Source organism: Culex pipiens, chromosome 3 (assembly GCF_016801865.2).
Source record: "Culex pipiens pallens isolate TS chromosome 3, TS_CPP_V2, whole genome shotgun sequence".
NCBI classification, from domain to species: Eukaryota; Metazoa; Arthropoda; class Insecta; order Diptera; family Culicidae; genus Culex; species Culex pipiens.
The window spans coordinates 112,741,174-112,762,737 of record NC_068939.1 but is presented as its reverse complement, the minus strand read 5'-3'; the positions used below and the strand labels follow the sequence as shown (position 1 = coordinate 112,762,737).

Below are 21,564 nucleotides of genomic sequence, written 5' to 3'. Positions count from 1 at the left end.
TCCACCTATGTGGTTGGTGCCTTCCTCACTCTTTTCCAACAATGGGTGATATGTGATATCTGGAGCAACATTTGAAAGGGGCGTTACGACATTGCTCTTACGGCCTTTCATTACACGCGTTTAAGTGGGACCAAAGGCCGTAAAAGCAATGTCGTACCGCCCCTTTCAAATGTTGCTCCAGATATGATGGATTTGGACACAAATTTCGTCTGATTCCGGAATACAAAAAAACACACATATCACTCAAGGGCTCATAAGTGGCATCTTAAGTGGTCAAAGCTTGAGACAGGGTTGCCAGATCTTCAATGTTTTAGACAAGTTGGAAAAGGTCTTTCGATTACCATACCAACGATGGGTCGGATGATGGATCCGGACATTGATTACATACATTTAAGTGAGATCCGGCTACAAAAAAGTACATGAATATCACTTAAGAGGTCAGAACTCGAGACAATGTTGCCAGATCTTCAATGTTTTAGACTCGTTAGAAAGGTCTTTCAATTACCCAACTAACGATGTATAACATGATGATGTTTGGTTCAGTTTACTGCCATTTATTCAACTTCCGAAAATATGCGAAAACACATTTTTATACATAACTTTTGAACTACTTATCGAAACTTCAGACAATTCAATAGCACCGTATGGGACCCTCAATCAAGTCGAATGCGACTGGTTTGGTCAAAATCGGTTCAGCCAGTGCTGAAAAAACTGCGTGACATTATTGGTCACATATACACACACACATACACACACACATACACACAGACATTTGTCCAGTTTTCGATTCTGAGTTGATATGTATACATCAAGGTGGGTTTTCGAGCTTTAAATAAAAAAGTTCAATTTTAGAGCAGGATTATAGCCTTACCTCAGTGAGGAAGGCAAAAACAGAGCAATTTTCGAAAAAGATCACATTTGATGTCCCCTAAAACATAGCGAAAAAATATAAAACAAAATGCTTTTTATGATAATCATTTTTTAGTGTCAAAAAGTTTTATGTTTTTTTAGTGTTGTCCTCGTTTATAGTTACGAAATTTCCAAAACATTGAAAAAAAAACCTTAACAAGATACTTTTCAAAAACAAGTCATAAATTTGCGAATATTGATTTTTCAACACGACCAGAATTCATCACAAAAAGCTTGGTGAACCGAAATGGAAAGCTTTCAAGATTAATCTAACAACATACGAAGAATTAAGGACTATAAATAACTTTGACCGGCCACATCACTTACCTCGGCGAATCCTGGCTTCACATCCATCTTACTAACCCCCTCAAATCTCACTAGCAGGATAGGGACATTTGAAAGTTGCGAAGTGGTGATGATTGGTTCCTACTCTTCATCTGTGGTGCATGGAGCAATTCTTGGAGGTCCTAGCCAATAACAGAGTAACAACTACGGGTAGACACCATACTATGCTATGCTAAATTGGTTATCACACAGGAATGGTTATACGAGTCATCACGAAAATTTTGAGTCGATTTGGTCAATGCAGTGTTGTTATATCGTGGCACCCATTTTTTGAAACTGCTAACTTCAAATAGCTATATCTCGGTAATGACACAAACAAAAAGTTTAAAGTGTACAAACCCTTGATATATTTATCGATTTTAGTGTATGTAACCCCTTCAACAATTAAATTCAAAGGGTTTCGAGCTGGAAACATCTTCTTTTTGTAATTAGTATAAACTGATGACTACTTTTAAGCAGCTCTCTTAAAAAAAATTACGAGACAGGAACCAGACGATGGTAATTAATTCTTGCCAATTTTTATTTCCGTTAGATTGGGCCAGTTTGAACAATACCGAACCAGAAATAATCTCATTAACATTTCGCTTTTATGCTATATTGAAAACCACTGTTCCGCGTTTTTGTCTTTGCGAAAAATGCAAATGAGCATCAGTGACGATCAAAATAGCACGATCTAAGTATCAAAATAACCAAACCTGTTTTAGCGGGCTACCGCCCGCCGTCTGCCCACGGTGATCACTTTCATTCTGGCGCGCGATTGTTTCCAAAATAACTATCGCATATGTGACGGGTATTTTCGAGCTTTTTTTGGAAAACTGGTTTCAAATGGTGTGAGTTGCGTTTGTTCTCTCCCAAATGCGATCACCTCATCTTCCAGGATGAGTTCTAGAACTGTTGGTGGTGCAAACGCTCCTTCAGTTTGGTTTTGACCGAGGTCGTCGAGTGACACGCACAACTTTTTCGCGAGCAATGGATATTACCGTTGTCCTTTTGTGGATCCTGGCCGTGGTGGGGTTGGTGGCATATTTGGTGCACAAGTGGCGCTACTGGAATCTCCGGGCGATTCCGGGAATCGAGCCGTGCTATCCGTTGCTGGGAAATGCGCTGATTTTCGCCAAGGCTTCGGGCTATTGGAAGAGCTTTAGGAATGATAATCGAATGACTAAAATATGGTTCGGACCGGTTCCGGTAATTAATGTGCAACATCCGGACCTGGTTCAGAAGGTGCTCTCGGAGTGTTTGGACAAACCGTTCGCGTACGATTACATGGAGTTGGGGCGGGGGTTAATTTCCGAACGATGTAAGGTCAAAGTCAAGTTCTGCGTGGAGCTGGCATGAATATTCAACTCCCCATCTCATTACCCCTCAGATGGAAACGTGTGGCGCGAGCATCGGAAAACGTTGAGTCCCCTGTTCAACACCAGGATTCTGTACAGTTTTATGCCGATATTCGAGCGCGCCACCGGCAGTATTGTGGACAGGTTGGCCGAGGTGGCGGACGGGCGGGACGTGGATCTGCTGGAGTACACGCGGGTTTGCAGTGCCGAGGTGGTGCACGGAACGATGGTCACGATTGAGCGCCTGCCCGAAGAGCTGGTACGGAAGCTGATCGAGAGCTTGGATGTGTGAGTTGAGGGGATTGGAGTTAAAATTGAGTTGTGTATAAGCAGTTTGTGGTCTGTTGGAATGTTTTGAGTCATACAAGATCTCGTGGAAGTAATCTAGGCCATCCGAAAGCTCTTTGCGGCTGAGTGTATTTTAACCAACATATAAAAATATTAGCAACGTAGCTTAGGATTCGATAGAATCCTAAAAAAATCTTTTCCGATTTCCGGGTTCCCGAAGCAAAAATAACGAAGTTATGCAACACCCCTTCCTTTTGCGCAATATAATTGTTTGTTTTCTTTTTGTTCCCATCATCGCACAGCATCCTCGAGGCGCTCGGCACACGCATCCGGACCGCGCTCTACGCACTGAAAACGTTCTACAAAATGAGCGCCATGTACCGGGAAGAGTGGCGCTCCCGGAGGCTGTGCTACGCAACGGTGAACGACGTACGTGTGTAACAGCAACCCCTCAGAGCTGCATTAATCCGCGGCCAGGCCTCGAGAGGAAAACAATTATTTTCTTTACACGATTGATATCTCCTCTCATCATTCCAGGGAATCCAGAAAATGCGCACAAACATCATTAACGAGCGGAACGAGCAGCCGGAAAGAAGCACCGACTATGATGATGATGACGAGGATGGTGGTGCCAATGCCCAGAAACCGGCCCAATCAATTGCATTCGTGGAACGGTTGCTGACCATCCAGCACAAGGGGCGGCCCTTCACGGACGAGGAAATTGCGAACCATGCCTACACGATGCTGGTTGCCGTAAGTGGCAACACACGAGGTGGTCCTTAAACTGGTCACATCGCACCCTTAATTTTTCTCGACTTCTTGTTATCTTAAGATCAATACACTTTTCCATTTTTCAAATCAATTTTCATCGCTACAAGACGAATGATTATCACTCAAAATCTGACTATCAAAATTTTTTAACATTTTAAAGTGTAATTAGCATCAAAATTTTGAAAAAAAAAACAAGTTTATAAACTAGATCAAGCCACAACCCTCACCAACTCTCAGAAACCCCCTTCCCCCCTAAAATGCCATGTAATTTGTTGATGGCCCCTAATTTATTTGGCAATACACCACACGAATTTGACTCGTTTGAAGTCACTGAACTCGAAGTTCAACAAAACCTGACCCACAACTCTTCCATTTACAGGGCTACGAAACGTCCGCGCTGCAGCTGTCCACCACCTGTCTGATGCTGGCGATGCATCCGGACGTGCAGGAACGGGTCGTCAGCGAGATACAAACCATCCTTCCCACGCCGGACAGCCCCATTACGCCGGAAACGCTCCGCGAGCTGATCTATCTGGACCAGACGCTGAACGAGGTGCTGCGACTGTACCCGGTGGCACCGCTAATTGCCCGCCAATCGACGGCCCCGCTCGAGCTGGACGGGGTGCTCGTCCCGGCCGGGATGGTCTTCACCGTGAACATTGCGTGCGTGCACCGTCGGGCCGACGTTTGGGGCGCCAACGCGGTGGACTTTGATCCGGATAACTTTTCCCCGGAACGGGCCGCCGGTCGCCACCCGTACGCGTACATTCCGTTCAGCGGTGGGCCGCGGGTTTGCATCGGCAATCGGTACTCGATGATTTCGATGAAGGTGTTCCTGATCCGATTTCTGCAGCAGTTCCGGATTAACACACGGCTCGTCCGGAAGGAGCTCAAGTTTAAGTTCCAGGTCACCCAGAAACTGATCACGCCGTACACGGTGCAGCTGGAGAAGCGAAATTTGTACGGTTCAACGGAGTGACTCCATTGCAATAAAAGATCCCTCTTGCAATTAAACCGATTTTAAGATGTTGCTTTTTCTTTTGAAAACCAGTTCTGGGGAAAACGCCTGCGCGATGTTATTTCACAAATACCTGGAGCAATAAACTGGTATCCGAAAATAAAATTCGAGAGATTTGGCATTATGCAAATCTGTTCCAAAAAAACTGTTCCTTTGCCATGGTGGGACTGAACAGTTTATAGAAATTTTTTATGAAAAGTTTAATTCAAAACTTATGACAAAGTGTACGGTTTGGAGATCCTGTCAACTTATGAATTCAAAAAACATTGCAGTCAATTGGGCGAGAGCAACAAATTAATTCATTTTTTAAGCAATAATGGCAAAAATACAGCCGTTTCAAGCTGTTTTCACATCACTGCACCGTGATACTGATCAGTTCAAACAAGAAACAATAACAGCACACATGAATGAGTTTCTAAACGTAATCCAGACATGCAACTCAAAAGCTGTATGCAAATCAGATGCAGGTGTGAGGCCAGTGGCATGGGCTCTAAGAAATCAACTATTTTAAGCTTCATTGCTTTCAATGTCATGGTGCCTCAGCCTCATGAACTGAATCCGGGCAGAAAACTGTTGGTCGGTGTTATTCGCTACATTCTTCGGTTCCATCCAAACAATTCGTAGTACACAGAAAAAAAAAATCATGGTAATAAGATCGAAGCAATCTGTGCCTGTGGTCGGACGCGTTTTTTGTTTGCTGTCATTTTCGTTCCGATAATTTTAAAACTTTTTTCAAAATATGAGTTAAATAAGTTGAAATACGAAGATCTCGTTAGTTTTCGGGTGCCAGACATTTACAGTGGAAGTGAATTGTAAGCTATTTTCATGAAACATGAAAAATTCGAATCCACGACAAGGGAACAAGGAAATCAGGAAAACAATCGCGAAGTGGCCATCAATTCAAGCGTAACTGTGAGTCCAGTTCCTGCCACAAAACATCCAGGAAGGCTTCGGGGATGTTTTTGATGGCTGATCCTTGCCGACAAGTGTTGCTGTATATCGTGCGGTACCAGTACTGTCGGAAGTTCTGCTGATCAAGACCGATTCAAGGCAAGAACTCAAGAAATGTGAAGATTCAAGTGGAACTTGGCGAGACGATTGGAGTTGTTCTTGAAGATTTCTTGTTTTTGGTGAGAGCTTTCCATTATTATTTTCAAATAACTCTATCATCTATTCTAACAATTATACATTTCAATGAAGACAACTACGCCACTTTACTATATACGCGGTAGGGTGTTCCCTTAGTCGTTCGCTGTGAGTTGTGGATTGCCTGCTTCTCTAATGAAGGTTCGACTGAGGGGGCATGCTTATTAATTTCTCGTCGCTCCATACCCCCAGTGACGTGATGGGAGCAAGGGCGTCTATGCGAAGTGTCCCTACACCCGCTACAAATTTTCAGCGCTTGGGGAGGGAAAAGGGAAACCATTTTGATATATGCGCCGGTATTTGTAGCACTCAAATTCGTGCAAAAAAACTTATGCACGTGGGTGTACAGATTATGGAGCAAAAGATGATCGAATTGTTCACCTAGCGCTCACATGTGTTCCAGGACCAAGTTGCCTGCGGGTATGGGGATCATACATACATACATACATACATACACAGAAAAAAAAAATCATGGTAATATTACATCTGGAAAGGGGTTCATCTTTTTTGTCAAAAAAACTGATTTGGTTTACCTCTGAAAATGTGTAATTTTACCACTATTCTGGAGAAATATCGCATTTTCAGTCTAAACTGAGGTAAAATTACATCATTAAGAGTTATTAAACCTTCCAAAATTACACCTTCCAAATTTATACATTTTTTTACTGTGTACACTTCAAAATCCCAAGTACCAAGGTTGTATATGATAAAAATATCGAGGCTCGAACAATAGTTCTATCGCTATCGTTTAAATTCTAAAATTTTCAAAAATTCCCGTATTTTTTGAAAATACTCAAATTTTGTCCAAAGGTTTCAATTTTTATTTTTCTTAAATTTTCAGCATGGATACCGAACGATGCCAAATTTTATAAGAAGCATTCACAATTTAAATGTTTGTATGAAGCATGCAAAATTTTTCATTGTTTGAGACCCATATTGCATGTTTTGAATATTTGAGTATTTTCAAAAATACGGAATTTTGAGAAAATTTGGGAATTTTCCGAAACAAAACTCTAATAAAGTGAAAAAGCATACATTTTAATATTAAAAAAATGAGTTTTTTCGAAAAAATACATGAATTTAAAAAAACAACAAAGTGAAAAGCATGCAAAATGTCGCTTCGTTTGATACCCATATTGCAAATTATTAAAATTTGAATATTTTCGAAAAATTACGGTAATTTGTTAAAATTTAAGTATTTTCCAAAAACTCTAATAAAGTAAAAAAAGCATACACAAACCAATATTGTGAATTATGAAAATTTTAGTGCTTTTGAAAAATACGGTATTTTGTGAACAATTTTGAGTGCATATTTTTACTTCGAAACTAATTAGATTTTCAAAAAAAAAATTCATAGTGAAAGCATAAAAAATTTAACATTTTATGGTTGAATTAATCGATTTAAGAAAGATTTTTAAAATGAGTTATCGTTCATTATCGGCGATAAGATTAGCGCCTATCGAAAAAACGAAAACGTTAACGATAGATTAACGTTATCGTCCCGACGATAACGATAACCATTACCGTTATCGTCAGACAATATGAACGATAATTTTGTCGATTAACAATCTTGCTGAGTACCGTTAAAAAAAAGAATAGGATTAGAATTTAAAAATCTTTTTTTAAAAACACTTATTACGTTAGGTGAAAAAAAAGGTTCATAGTCTGGTTTTAAAAGAAGTTTTTCTAATGTTAATTATTTTTTAATTATTTTTTAATGTTAAGAAAAACTAACAACTGTTCTAGGAACGACATTTTTACTGCTCAGTCATCTTAAGATGTCCCCGACACAACCTTTTTAACGCAATTTAGTTTCATTGAGAAGAACATGAGAAATTGAAAACTGCGTAAAAGATCACTTTGAACCTATTTCAACCCCCAGACCCAATGTCACCCCTACTGATGGTACTGGATGTTTTGAACTTTTCTCTATCATGCTGAGTAAGATTTCAAACCATTTCGTATGTATCAAATTTGAGTAACTTTTTCAGGAATCAGCTTTTTGTTTTGTTTTTTAATTAGCCCCATACTTTTTAGGGTCATTCCCTATGACAAAAGAAGAAGCCATTTCATCGTTGTCCTTACCATAGTATTAGGTATTTGGTCGGATAATGGCAAAGTTACGAGTAGAAGAAAAAACAAAGTTTTTTTTTAGAAAATCGTTAAAAAAGTTTTTTTTAAATTTGTCATTGGGTCTGAGGGTGAAAATGGGTCAAAGTGATTTTTTACGGATTTGAAAATATCTCAGGATCTTTTCTATGAAATTAAATTATGTTAAAATGTATGTTTGGGGGACATCTTAAGATGACTTCGCTGAAATAATCTTGTTCCTAGAACAAATCCTGATATTTTGGCAGCTGTCTTAAGTAGAGGTGAGTTTTTGGCCAAAAATTTTGTCTCGACCCCTTTCATTATGAGCAATTCTCTACGAAATCGGTCTTTTTTCTTCAATTTTAATTTTTGTATTTTTAATCCGATTGAAACTTTTTTGGTGCCTTCGGTATGCCAAAAGAAGCCTTTTTGCATCATTAGTTTGTCCATATAATTTTCTATACAAATTTTGCAGCTGTCCATACAAAAATGGTATGTGAAAATTCAAAAATCTGTATCTTTTGAAGGAACTTTTTGATTGATTTGGTGTCTTCGGCAAAGTTGTAGGTATGGATACAGACTACACTGGAAAAAAATGATACACGGTAAAAAAAAATTTGGTGATTTTTTTATTCAACTTTTCATCACTAAAACATGATTTGCAAAAAAACACTATTTTTAATTTTTTTTATTTTTTGATATGTTTTAGAGGACCAAATGCCAACTTTTCAGAAATTTCCAGGTTATGCAAAAAATCATTGACCGAGTTATGAATACATTAATCAATACTGATTAAAAAAAAAATCGAAATTTTAGTCGCAAAAAATTTTCAACTTCATTTTTCGATGTTAAATCAAATTTGCAATCAAAAAGTACTTTAGTGAAATTTTGATAAAGTGCACCGTTTTCAAGTTAAATCCATATTTAAGTGACTTTTTTGAAAATAGTCGAAGTTTTTCATTTTTTTTAATTAGTGCACATGTTTGCCCACTTTTGAAAAAAATATTTTTGAAAAGCTGAGAAAATTCTCTATATTTTGCTTCTTCGGACTTTGTTAATACGACCTTTAGTTGCTGAGATATTGCAATGCAAAGGTTTAAAAACAGGAAAATTGATGTTTTCTAAGTCTCACCCAAACAGCCCACCATTTTTCAATGTCAATATCTCAGCAACTAATGGTCCGATTTTCAATGTTAAAATATGAAACATTTGTGAAATTTTCCAATCTTTTCGAAAACAATATTTCCAAAATTTTCAAATCAAGACTAACATTTCAAAAGGGCCAAACATTCAATATTACGCCCTTTTAAAATGTTAGTCTTGGTTTAAAAACTATGAAAAAAATGTTTTCGAAAAGATCGGAAAATTTCACAAATGTTTCATATTTTAACATTGAAAATCGGACCATTAGTTGCTGAGATATCGACATTGAAAGATGGTGGGCTGTTTGGGTGAGACTTAGAAAACATCAATTTTCCTGTTTTTAAACCTTTGCATTGCAATATCTCAGCAACTATGGGTCATTTTAACATAGTCCGAAGAAGCAAAATATAGAGAATTTTCTCAGCTTTTAAAAAATATTTTTTTCAAAAGAGGGCAAACATGTGCACTAATTAAAAAAAAATGAAAAACTTCGACTATTTTCAAAAAAGTCACTTAAATATGGATTTAACTTGAAAACGGTGCACTTTATCAAAATTTCACTAAAGTACTTTTTGATTGCAAATTTGATTTTACATCGAAAAATGAAGTTGAAAATTTCTTGCGACTAAAATTTCGATTTTTTTTTAAATCAGTATTGATTAATGTATTCATAACTCGGTCAATGATTTTTTGCACAACCTGGAAATTTCTGAAAAGTTGGCATTTTATGTCCTCTAAAACATATCAAAAAATAAAAAAAAATAAAAAATAGTGTTTTTTTTGCAAATCATGTTTTAGTGATAAAAAGTTGAATAAAAAAATCACCAAAATTTTGTTTACCGTGTATCATTTTTTTTCCAGTGTAGTCTGTATCCATACCTACAACTTTGCCGAAGACACCAAATCGATAAAAAAAATCCTTCAAAAGATACAGATTTTCGAATTTTCATACATCATTTTTGTATGGACAGCTGCAAAATTTGTATGGAAAATTATATGGACAAACTAATGATGCAAAAAGGCTTCTTTAGGCATACCGAAGGCACCAAAAAAGTTTCAGTTGGATTAAAAAATATAAAAAAATCGAATGACCGAAATTCTAGAGAACTGCTCGAATTCTGTTTTTTTTTACTAAGACACGTTTTTCAGTGATTTGTAGCTCGCAGCCGTGAAGAGATAGAAATTTGGTGTCAAAAGGACTTTTGTGTAAAATTAGACGCCCGATTTGATGGCGTACTCAAAATTCCGATAAAAATATTTTTCATCAAATAAAGTCAAAAAATAGTTTTAAAATCACTGCCATTTCCCGTTACTCAACTGTTAAAAATCGTGAGACATGTCATTTTATGGGATATTTAATGTTCTTTTCGAATCTGAAATAACCCAGAAGGGTAATTTTTTCATTTAGAACAATTTTTTTTTCATTTTTAAATTACGTGTTTTTATTAACTTTGCAGGGTGTAACAATGTCCAACAAAATTGTAGAGCAGACAAAAACAAAAAAAAAATGATCTATAGACACAAGGGTTTTGCATGTATTCTTCACGAGTTATCGGTATTTTACAAAAAGTGTTTTGAAAAAGTTTGAGATTTTGACCATTTTTGACCAGTCTTTCGAATTTTTAACGCCAAAAACTTAATCGTGTGCTTTTGAAAATATTTGTTCGAAAAGTTCAGCTAATTTTGCATAAGAATTACCCCTTGTACGATTGTTGTGGCGTCGGATTTTCATCTGTGGTCCACGGTGCAATGTTTGGGGGTCCTGGTCAATAACGAAGTAGCAGCTACGGGTAGGCACCAATGCTATGCTATGCTATCCTTAAAAATTTTGTCTCGAAAAATCAACTTTTTAATATTTCTAAAAGTACCTAAATGTTTGGAAATCTCCACTTCAAACATTGTAGCATGTCTATCCGATTCCCTAGAACAAGAAACATTGTTGGATGACTTGTTTTTACCATATCGTTGTATTTGAGCTTAATTTTTCTTTCATATGACCCAATGTCACCCCCTCTAAGAGGTGGGATTGGGTCAATTTTCAAACGATTGGCATATAAGGTAGTATTCATCAAATTCCACAATATTTTGGGAAAATGTTAGTAAACAATATTAAAATAATTCTTCGTGAAAAGATTTTTGATTTTATTTTATTTATTTTTTTGTGTTATTGAGAAATTACGAGTGATGTATCGTTTTTTGACCCATAGTCACCCGCACCGACGGTACATTTTTTGTTTTGCGAAAAAAAAAATCAAGCCTGTTAATGACACCCCTGTTATCATTTTCACCTCAATTGACGGTATCCACATCACTGGTTAGAATTGTGAATTGTGGCGGAGTTGTGGCTTAGTAGTATTTACTTAATTTGATAGTTTGTTTACAACCTCAAATCGTAGACTTACCTGTAGAGAAAGGAAACAAGAAAACATATTTTAAAATCTACAAGATTGTGGTTTTAGAATAGGTGATTGAAATTATGCCAAAGTGATTTTTTTCATGCATGTTTGGTATATCCTGATCCCTTGACAATGATTTTACTTCTATTTAAATGGTTTTCTTGTGTGCAAATTATTCAAATATTTATAGAAATTATCTGAAAAACTATTTTATTCTAACAGCCGATTCAAGTCAGCCTATGCAGCCACTAAATCGATGGCTTCTGCACTTTTCGGGTATCTTAGATGAATCGATTGCAGGAAAGGCATGCCCACCAGTTAAGCCGGAAGTTGAACTTCCATATATATGAATAAGCTTTAAAAAAAATCGTTTTCAGAGCAGTGAGGAAGGCTTAATAATGTCTGACAGAACGGATTTTCTCCTAAGTCTAAGGGAAATTTAGGTCAATTCATCGCTGTTGCATGAAACACAAAAAACAACAACAGACAACATTTATGAATTCATCGCACAATTTCTCCATCCAACTTCGAATTGAGCATGTGCACTAATTTTGTTGGTCACTGTAATTTCCCTGACCACCGCCAACGAACGATCACATTAATCGATTAATCCCCCCGGCTTCAAAGCTAGTCACGTGGCTCACCTCGCATTGGTCATCATCTTTGTTATGTACCGTTGGTGAGGATCATCAACCGCTGCCCGTACCCAAACTCATCTCGAAGGCGTGCGCTCGCTGACGCACGGAGAAACGCCTAAACGTGACTCAGCACTAACGACCAGAAAAAAAACCTGTTTTGCACCTTGACTGGTTGACGTCCGCTCGCTACCTTAAGCATTCGTGGGACATTTTTTGGGGCAGCTTCTTCACCATGATTCAGCACCTTTTTTTTGGCGGGAGATGAAATTGAACAAGTCACGATCCGCTGCTCCCCGGGAAACCCGAGCTCGGGACAAGTTTTCCGGGATAATCGTCGTTACCACTTTGGGCTAAGTAGTGTGGAGGTGTGTGTGTGAGTTCAAGTTTTGCTTAATCCGGTGGTCGCGTTGGCGTTCCCCTGATAAAACACGCGATATTATAAAACTCATTTATTCTGCCTGGTAGTGCAAGTACAGCAGTGCTAGGACGCCCCCACGGTTGGCGTATGAGATGTTGGAGGAGGAGGTGGATGCTGCTGCGATAAGAACAGCTCAACTTGGGTGGCAAAAAAACGAGAAACTCTAACGAATGCAACCGACCAATTCTATGGGAACTGGTGAAATCAACTCTTTCAAAGATGTTTTTGACATTAGAAATGAATATATCATATATTGTTGTAGTCGTGCTTTCTTGTAGCAAATGCATTTTAAGCCAAATTGAGTTATGAACGCAATTTTGTGCAGCACTCAATGCCTCACCTTTTGACCTTCACAGATGCCCAAAATTCGATTTCAATCATGAGATATTCAATAATAACCAAAAAAGCTCCGCGGATTTTTGTCACTTTTCATTGATAGAAGTTTCAATCTTGTCGTGCTATCTTGACACACCCTGAAAATTTATGTAAGTGCGACAAATCATCAAAGGGATTTCAGGTCAGAACGCGTTTGACACACGTGCATGAACGAGTAACGTAATACCACAGACAAACAGACGTGACTCTCCATACAAATTATTATTGAAATCCATCGTCCTTCATCAAACCACCAAATCACGGCGACGCCAGCGCTGCCTGGTGAGCTGATGCCGAAGCGCAGCCCAAACATACCAATACAAACCCTTCACTGTCATGTGTCATGTCAATGTATGCGTGAGACAATCAAGCCATAACGATTGTAAACATAATCAGCTGATCGAAATAATTTTGTTGTTGCTGATCGTCAGTACCCGATGAAAAACATAAAAATCAACGTCGATGGCCGAAGATGACGATGGGTCGGTTCCACGGTTGGTTCCGTTTCCAATGGCAGAACTTCATGAGCCAAATCATGCGGCAGCATCAGCAACGACGCACCACAACCGCAACGACAGAGACTAAAAAACTGGTCCTCCAAGTTCTGTCGAAGATTCCTCCTCCACTGAAATCTCGATACCCCTGGTCACGAAAACACCAGTAGTGACCGCTGAAATATAAAAATCCAATTCAAACCTACCAGAATTGGTCCCCATGATGGGCGTTTGGAAACATCCGCGGGGAACGTGTCCACGGAGCAGTTGAGTTGCGCCAAACAACAAAAGCAAAAAGTCGCAAAGATTCCAAAAAACGCTACCACAAAATCATACATCGAAACAGAATCAAAGAAACTCAACTGTAGAAGAAGATTGAGTGGCGCCCACGATCGACGCAACATCGCCAAAAGGACGACCAGCAGCAGCAATCAGAGCAGCAGTCCACGAAGGATAAGCATCAGGTTGCTCCGAAGGAGATGACTCCACCATAGGATCCGGCTTCCTCCGCAGTATCGGGTGCCTCAGCAGCAGCCTCAACATCGGCGGGCTGTTGAGGAGTCCTCCCGGGTTAATAGTGGGGCAAAAGGTATGTCCTCGTTAGTCAGCCGCTCATATGACCCTGACCAAGACTGCCCCAATCTTGTCCAGCAAAGCCTGGATTGTGGATCATCGTTAGAATTCTTGATTTCCATCATAATTGTTTTGTTTTCATTTGCTGCCTCACACGTGCTCAAGCTCAACTTATAAACACACATCACACACACTAAGAAAAGACGGGCGAGCTGTCACGACAGCAGCGCCATCAGCGCCGGGTGAGTGGATGCCGAAACAAAATTGCATTTGAAATAACCGTTTTAGAAGGACGATGGTTCGGCACTCGAGTGTCCCGTCTGTTTGTCTGTGGTAATACGTTATAACTCGGGACCCCGGCCACCAAATTCAACAAAAATTCAGAACAATACACATAATGGTCTACCAAACAAAACATGTGTGTTTTTGTTTACCTGGCGTAATCTACCCAGATCCCTGAGGCAAAATCTTGCCAGAAAGTAATCCGACTTCACAGAGAACAGCTCAATAAGTCGTACAGAAAAAAGGGGTGCCCTCTCAACAAAAGCTTTCTCGGATGAACTACGGCCAACGACGCCGATGACAGTATAGAGCAGCAGCAGCACTTGCAAAGTACAAGAGAATCCGGGAATGCACACAAGAAAGAAGCGGCAAAAAAAGCATCATCCCCGGAATGAGAAATGAGAGTTGAAACTTAAATTAGAGTTTCGGCAAAGTTTTCATAGACTGCAGCGGCCTCGCCACCACCCGGGGAAAACTCGACTCGTATTAAGACATGCCCTTTCCTCACTTCTTTGTCCATCCCGTGGCAAGTTTTTCCCGGCAAGTCAGAGAAAAAAGCTCTCACAACGCTATGATTGCAGCTTTTTGGAATTTGCGCGCGAGCTTTCTTTTTTCTTCTTCGCGGCGATGACGACCCACGACTGGTTTTCGAAGAAAAGTTTAAAACATGGCCACGTGCTGTGCGAGCACAAGTTTTTGATTAAAATTGCGAACAACTGTAGTTTGCAGCGGGTGGAAGTGGTGGAAATTGGTTGCTCACGAGGAAAGGTTTGAAAGTTGAGTATCGATTTGGTTACCGACAGCAATATTGTGTCAACTAATAAGAGTTTATGCGAGTTTTGTGCAACCAAGAGTTTTCTTCAATTTATTTTGTATGTATTTTGAATGAATAATAAGAGACAAATTACTTGATACAATCCCCGCCTTTTTACCATAAGGGTTCAAATTTTGACAAACGAAAAATCGATATAAACGAAGCCAAGTACAATGCAATGCATAAAAATGACGAGTCGCTCCAACACCACCGGTGTAAAATCTTAAGCTGATTAGAAACGCTGGTAGAGATAGCAACGCATCATCACCGAACCTGCACATTTGCGAGCATGTGAGCTTCCAAAAATGAAACCAATTTCTCAACAATCGCTTCGAATAAAGCTGCACGAGCTTTGAGGCCCGGTCGAACAAAGAACGAACAAAAAAACCGACCTGACAGAAAGAGAGAAAGACGAAAGGCAAGCAATTCAATCGAGTTAAGTGTAGCAACAAGCTCCACTTCGGGGAAAAAGGATTAAGCAGAGGCAGAGAGAGATAGAGAGAGGGGGAGAAGATGAAATTGATAAGCTCTTGTGTAAAAAGAGAAGATAACAAGTCGATGGAAATACATTACGCATGTGAGCTGGGGAAAAAAGAGATACAACATCGAAAGAAGATAGAACGAGACAAGGAAACCTAGTATGTATGAGTGTTTGCCAGGAAAATTCAATTTATGTGTTTGTATACTATGCGTGTGTGCAGATGATTTCTGTGTTCCGGAATGAAATCGATTCCTGAAACGCACGTGCAATAGTAAATGTATGATAGGGTTAAAGAGGATTTTAACCAATCTTTCCAAACTTGGTTCGACAACAGAAAAGATTTACTTGTATCTACAATTTCTCATCAAATCTTTTCCCGCTTAAATTAAAAGGAATAAACATATCTTTCTCACATTTTTCGTGGCAAATTGCTAGCAGCCAATTAGGTCCAATAATATTTTTTTATTTTCAAAAATTTACTGGAAAATAATATTTTATATATTCTCGAACTTCTGAGAAATTCCTCAAAAATGTTTTATTAAACAACATTAACCATGTGACCAATGAGCACCAGTTCATGAGACTTGGCTTGTAAGTAATTAAAGTCAAGAAAAATTTGTATTTTAGTTGGCCCCAATAACTCGGAAGAATTTAAATTTACACATAAACCACATGTTCTGGCAACTCACATGAAATCGGAAATGTTGCCCCTGTTCGATTTGTGTGAAACTTTGTGCATTAAGGAACCATCCATAAACCACGTGGACACCGTGGGGGGGGGGTTATTTGATTGGAAATTGCTCACGATGGGCGGGATGGTCCCAAAGAGGTAATTTTGGTACCGATCTCTTTTATTTTTGAATATTTAAGAAAAATAGGTGTTTTCAATAACTTTCATCCTATGACTTGGTTTCAATGCGACTTTTATGTAAAATTGAACTGATTCAATGGCGTACTCAGAATTTCGAGAAAATGTATTTTCATCGAAACAAGAAATACAAAAAAGGTTTCCAAAATTCTGCTATTTTTGGTTACTCGACTGTAAACATTTTTGGGACATGGCAAATTTAATGAACTTTTCGAATCTGCAACAACCCGGAAGGGTATTTTTTTCCATTTGAAATAAAAATCATTTTAAAATTTCGTGTTTTTCTAACATTGCAGGGTAATTTTTAAGGGTTTTCCACAAGCAAACAATCACAAATAACTCGAAATAGAGCAATTCCAGCTCAAATCAGGAATTTTTCTGGTACTTTTGTACCCGACCCTCTCCGATTTCAATGAAAGTTTTTAGAAATGTTATCCTAGGCCTATATAAGCCATTTTTGTGTATATGGAGCCAATAGTACTCGAAAATAACATTTGAGAAGGGCGTAAGGTATTTAAATATTTTTGTATTTTGCAATTTAAAAATTACTGTGCCTCGAAGCCATTGCGTCGTATCAAAAAGTGGTCCAAGACAAGCTTGTAGGAAATTGGATGGGCTTTCTGAAAAAAATACACTGAAACAAAAATACACGCCACTTCTATGAGATTTTTTGATTTTTAAGTCTAAAACTTAAATTTAAAGGTGTTGTCACGATTTTTTTTCGTTCAAAATTTTTGAGGAAATAGCCTAAAATGTTACCAAAAGACTGACGAAAAATGCAGGATGGTATGTCTCTCCTAAAAAAATACAAAAATCATTTACTAAAACTGTTTTTTTGAAAAGTGGTCTAAACGTCAAAATTTTAAAAAAACCCACAGTGAGAATCGATTCTCCAGACAATTTTACATAAAAGTCTCCATATTGACCATTGTCCTATGTCCAATCCTTGGGAAGATACAGCGGGTTTAAAAATAAAAATGATGAAAAAATGGGTTTTTTGGTGGTTTTTGGCAATTTCTATATGACAGACTTGGTTTTTCAGTCTCGTAAATATTTTTACCGGAAAGCTCGTCCAATTTCCCATAAGTTTGCCTTTGACAGCTTTTTGATTTGACTCGTTTTGATATCCTGCATTTTTCGTCAGTCTTTTGGTAACATTTTAGGCTATTTCCTCAAAAATTTTGAACGAAAAAAAATCGTGACAACACCTTTAAATTTAAGTTTTAGACTTAAAAATCAAAAAATCTCATAGAAGTGGCGTGTATTTTTGTTTCAGTGTATTTTTTTCAGAAAGCCCATCCAATTTCCTCCAAGTTTGTCTTGGACCACTTTTTGATACGACGCAATGGCTTCGAGGCACAGTAATTTTTAAATTGCAAAATACAAAAATATTTAAATACCTTACGCCCTTCTCAAATGTTATTTTCGAGTACTATTGGCTCCATATACACAAAAATGGCTTATATAGGCCTAGGATAACATGTCTGAAAACTTTCATTGAAATCGGAGAGGGTCGGGTACAAAAGTACCAGAAAAATTCCTGATTTGAGCTGGAATTGCTCAATATTAACATAGAGGTTTGCTTGTAACCTTCAAGAGTTATCGCGATTTCACAAAAAAAAAGTTTTGAATAAGTAGGTCGTCGTTGATCATAGCAGTTCATGGTCACTAGGGTGATAATTAAATAAGTCGACATCAGGGATATCCCCTGGCTCGATTTTTAAGGCAAAAATAAGTAGCTGTGACAATTTTGAGCCAAAAACGGTTAAGGTTAAAGGGTCCCTTTTTATCGTTGAAGTCTACATGGGAAAAATCGCCAAAATGTATGGGGAAAATAATCGTTTCAGTATTTTTCTGACAGGTGGCACAGGTCTCACTCAAAATTGTTCCAGGGTGAGAATCTTGTACGAAATTTTATTCCCTTCATCTTTGTCGGAGGGTGCAGAAAGATCCGAGTTGATCCTGATTTTTGGTAATTTTTTTTAGAAAAGTATTTTCTTACATGGAGCAATTCCAGCCCAAAACATGATTTTTTAGGTACTTTTTTCTCGACCTTCTCCGATTTCAATGAAACTTTGTAGACATGTTATCCTATGCTTATATAAACCATTTTTGTGTTTATGGAGCCAGTTTCACTCGATAATGACATTGGAGAAGGGCGTAAGTTTTTTAAATATTTTTGTATTCCGTGATTTAAATATTGCTGTACCTCGAAATTGTTGCATCGTATCAAAAAGTGGTCAAAGACAAACTTGTAGGAAATTTGACGGACTTTCCGAATTTTCGACGAGACTTTTTGATTTTTATGTTTGAAAGTCAAATTTGAAGGTGAGCCCACGATTTTTTTTTTTTGTTAATTCAATTCAATTCAATTCAATTCAGTTTATTTCTTTAGTTTATCGACTAACATTAGTTTTATAAGTGCAGTACAGAGTTTTGGGGGATCCTTTCAGCTGTATCACAATGGATACAAATAAAGTTGGTTGTAAAGGATACAGAAAACAGGAAAACAACTCGCAAAAAACCTGTCATTTTTTTTCTCGTTAATTTTGCCTTCCTCACTGAGGTAAGGCTATAATCCTGCTCTAAAAATGAACTTCGTATAAAAACGTCGTAGACCCACCTTCATGTATACATATCGACTCAGCATCGAAAACTGAACAAATGTCTGTGTGTATGTGTGTGTGTATGTGTGTGTGTATGTGTGTGTGTATGTGTGTGTGTATGTATGTATGTGACCAACAAACTAGCTCATGTTTCTCGGCACTGGCTGAACCGATTTGACCCGAACTTGTTGCATTCGACTTGTTTTAGGGTCCCATAGATCGAGTTTTATACAGATTGAAGTCTCGATAAGTAGTTCAAAAGTTATGTATAAAAATGTATTTTCACATATATTTGGATCTCACTTAACTGTATGTAAACTATGTCCGGGTCCACCATCCGACCCATCGTTGGTTAGGTTATCAAAAGACCTTTCCAACGAGTCCAAAACATTGAAGATCTGGCAACCCTGTCTCGAGATATGGCCACTTAAGTGATATTGATATACTTTTTTGAAGCCGGATCTCACTTAAATGTATGTAAACTATGTCCGGGTCCATCATCAGACCCATCGTTGGTTAGGTTATCAAAAGACCTTTCCAACGAGTTCAAAACATTGAAGATCTGGCAACCCTGTCTCAAGATATGGCCCCTTAAGTAATATTGATGTACTTTTTTGAAGCCGAATCTCAATTAAATGTATGTAAACTATGTCCGGATCCACCATCCGACCCATCGTTGGTTAGGTTATCAAAAGACCTTTCCAACGAGTCCAAAACATTGAAGATCTGGCAACCCTGTCTCGAGATATGGCCTCTTAAGTGATATTGATGTACTTTTTTGAAGCCGGATCTCACTTAAATGTATGTAAACTATGTCCGGATCCACCATCCGACCTATTGTTGGTTAGGTCATCAAAAGACCTTTCCAACGAGTCCAAAACATTGAAGATCTGGCAACCCTGTCTCGAGATATGGCCCCTTAAGTGATAATGATATACTTTTTTGAAGCCGGATCTCACTTAAATGTATGTAAACTATGTCTGGGTCCATCGTCCAACCCAACGTTGGTTAGGTTATCAAAAGACCTTTCCAACGAGTCTAAAACATTGAAGATCTGGCAACCCTGTCTCGAGATATGGCCTCTTAAGTGATATTTATGTACTTTTCTGAAGCCGGATCTCACTTAAATGTATGTAAACTATGTCCGGGTCCATCATCCGACCCATCGTTGGTTAGGTTATCAAAAAACCTTTCCAACGAGCCCAAAACATTGAAGATCTGGCAACCCTGTCTCGAGATATGGCCACTTAAGTGATATCGATGTACTTTTTGGAAACCGGATCTAAAAAATAGATGAAACTTGTGTACAGGCATTGTTGTGAGGAAGGCTCCAACCACATAGGTGGATTAAGTTAGTTTTTGTTTTTTTTGTGAAAATAGCCTCAGATGTTGCAAAAAGACTCACGAAAAAAGCAGGATGGAGCAACTCACCTAAAAAATACAAAAATCCTTTACTGAAACTGTTTTTTTTTTTCAAAAGTGCTCTAATCATCAAAATTTTCCAAAACCGAACACGAGAGTCGATTTTTTAGACAACTTTACAATAAAGTCCCCATATTGACCATTATCCTAAGTTTAATCCTTGGGGTTTTTTGGCAATTTCTATATGACAGACTTGATTTTTCAGTCTCGAAAATATTTTTACCGGAAAGCTCGTCCAATTTCTCATAAGGTTGTCTTTGACCACTTTTCAAAATAACTCGTTTTTTTTATGATTAACATGAGCATTAGCATGAGCATGAGAGACCACCCATGGTTGTCCTTCTCCGTTGCTGAACAGAACCGTAATATCCTTTCAGCACTACTGATCATAGAATTCGACTATCATGTATAATGTATAGTAATTAAGTAGTTTTAGTTAAAGTTAATCATTGGGGCGCATATCCGCCTGTTGATTCGCACACAATAAATCAATAAATCAAGTGGTATTTCTCTTATCAACAGCATGTATGAATGCGCTGAAAAGTTAAAACACCTTGATTTCCAGAACAAAATCTGTCTCGAATAGGTAACAGTCATTGACCACCAACGGCGCCCGCCATGTCAGTTTGTAGATCTCGATTTTAAGGGACGGGAATGTTAGTTAGCGCAGGTTGCTACTAGGGCAGCTGATTTACTCTGTGCTTACACCCCACGAGCGCCAGGAACCTGAAAACTTGTTAGTAGGATAGGGTGTTTGGTCAGGATTCATCATAGAAGATGATGATGCGACCCAAAATCATAATGTTTGTTGAAAGGTATTATATTTTATTCTCAAGGCAAACAATCGGTTGCTGCGGATGAGACATTTCCCGTTTAACTGTTGTTAAATTTTAAATGAAATGGTTTAATTTTAGACAGCCGGCTATGGAAAGATAAAACCAAATAATATTTATTTATAAAATGAGGTGTTAAACGCAATGCTGCAATGATAGCGTAGTCTGATTTTTAAATATATAATCATTTAGTTCATGAATTTGTTACGGAATATAAGCGATGAACTCAATCATCAAGTGCCTTTCGATCTTCTTTCTGTTAGCTAGATAAGGTATTGATTTTGGTTGCCTCCCGAGCTACGATGCTATGGAGAGG

At 38.2% G+C, this 21,564-nt stretch overlaps 2 protein-coding genes across 3 annotated transcripts in view; one reads left to right on the top strand and one right to left on the bottom strand.

The window, feature by feature from the left end:
• LOC120426607 (zwei Ig domain protein zig-8-like) overlaps positions 1–21,564 on the bottom strand; it is a 772,331-nt gene that overhangs the window by 607,492 nt on the left and 143,275 nt on the right. The window lies entirely within an intron of this gene.
• On the top strand, positions 1,876–4,680 carry LOC120428312 (cytochrome P450 4c21-like). Its single transcript, XM_039593313.2, has 5 exons — positions 1,876–2,554; positions 2,624–2,879; positions 3,182–3,308; positions 3,417–3,632; positions 4,030–4,680. Exons 1-5 carry the CDS (start codon positions 2,224–2,226, stop codon positions 4,627–4,629), a joined length of 1,530 nt encoding a protein of 509 aa, XP_039449247.1. The 5' UTR covers positions 1,876–2,223; the 3' UTR covers positions 4,630–4,680.

Coding starts and splice junctions, on each gene's coding strand:
- LOC120428312 (XM_039593313.2), top strand. CDS start 2,224: ATGGATATTACCGTTGTCCTTTTGTGGATCCTGGCCGTGGTGGGGTTG. Junction 2,555..2,623: donor GGGGTTAATTTCCGAACGAT/GTAAGGTCAAAG, acceptor ATTACCCCTCAG/ATGGAAACGTGTGGCGCGAG. Junction 2,880..3,181: donor CTGATCGAGAGCTTGGATGT/GTGAGTTGAGGG, acceptor ATCATCGCACAG/CATCCTCGAGGCGCTCGGCA.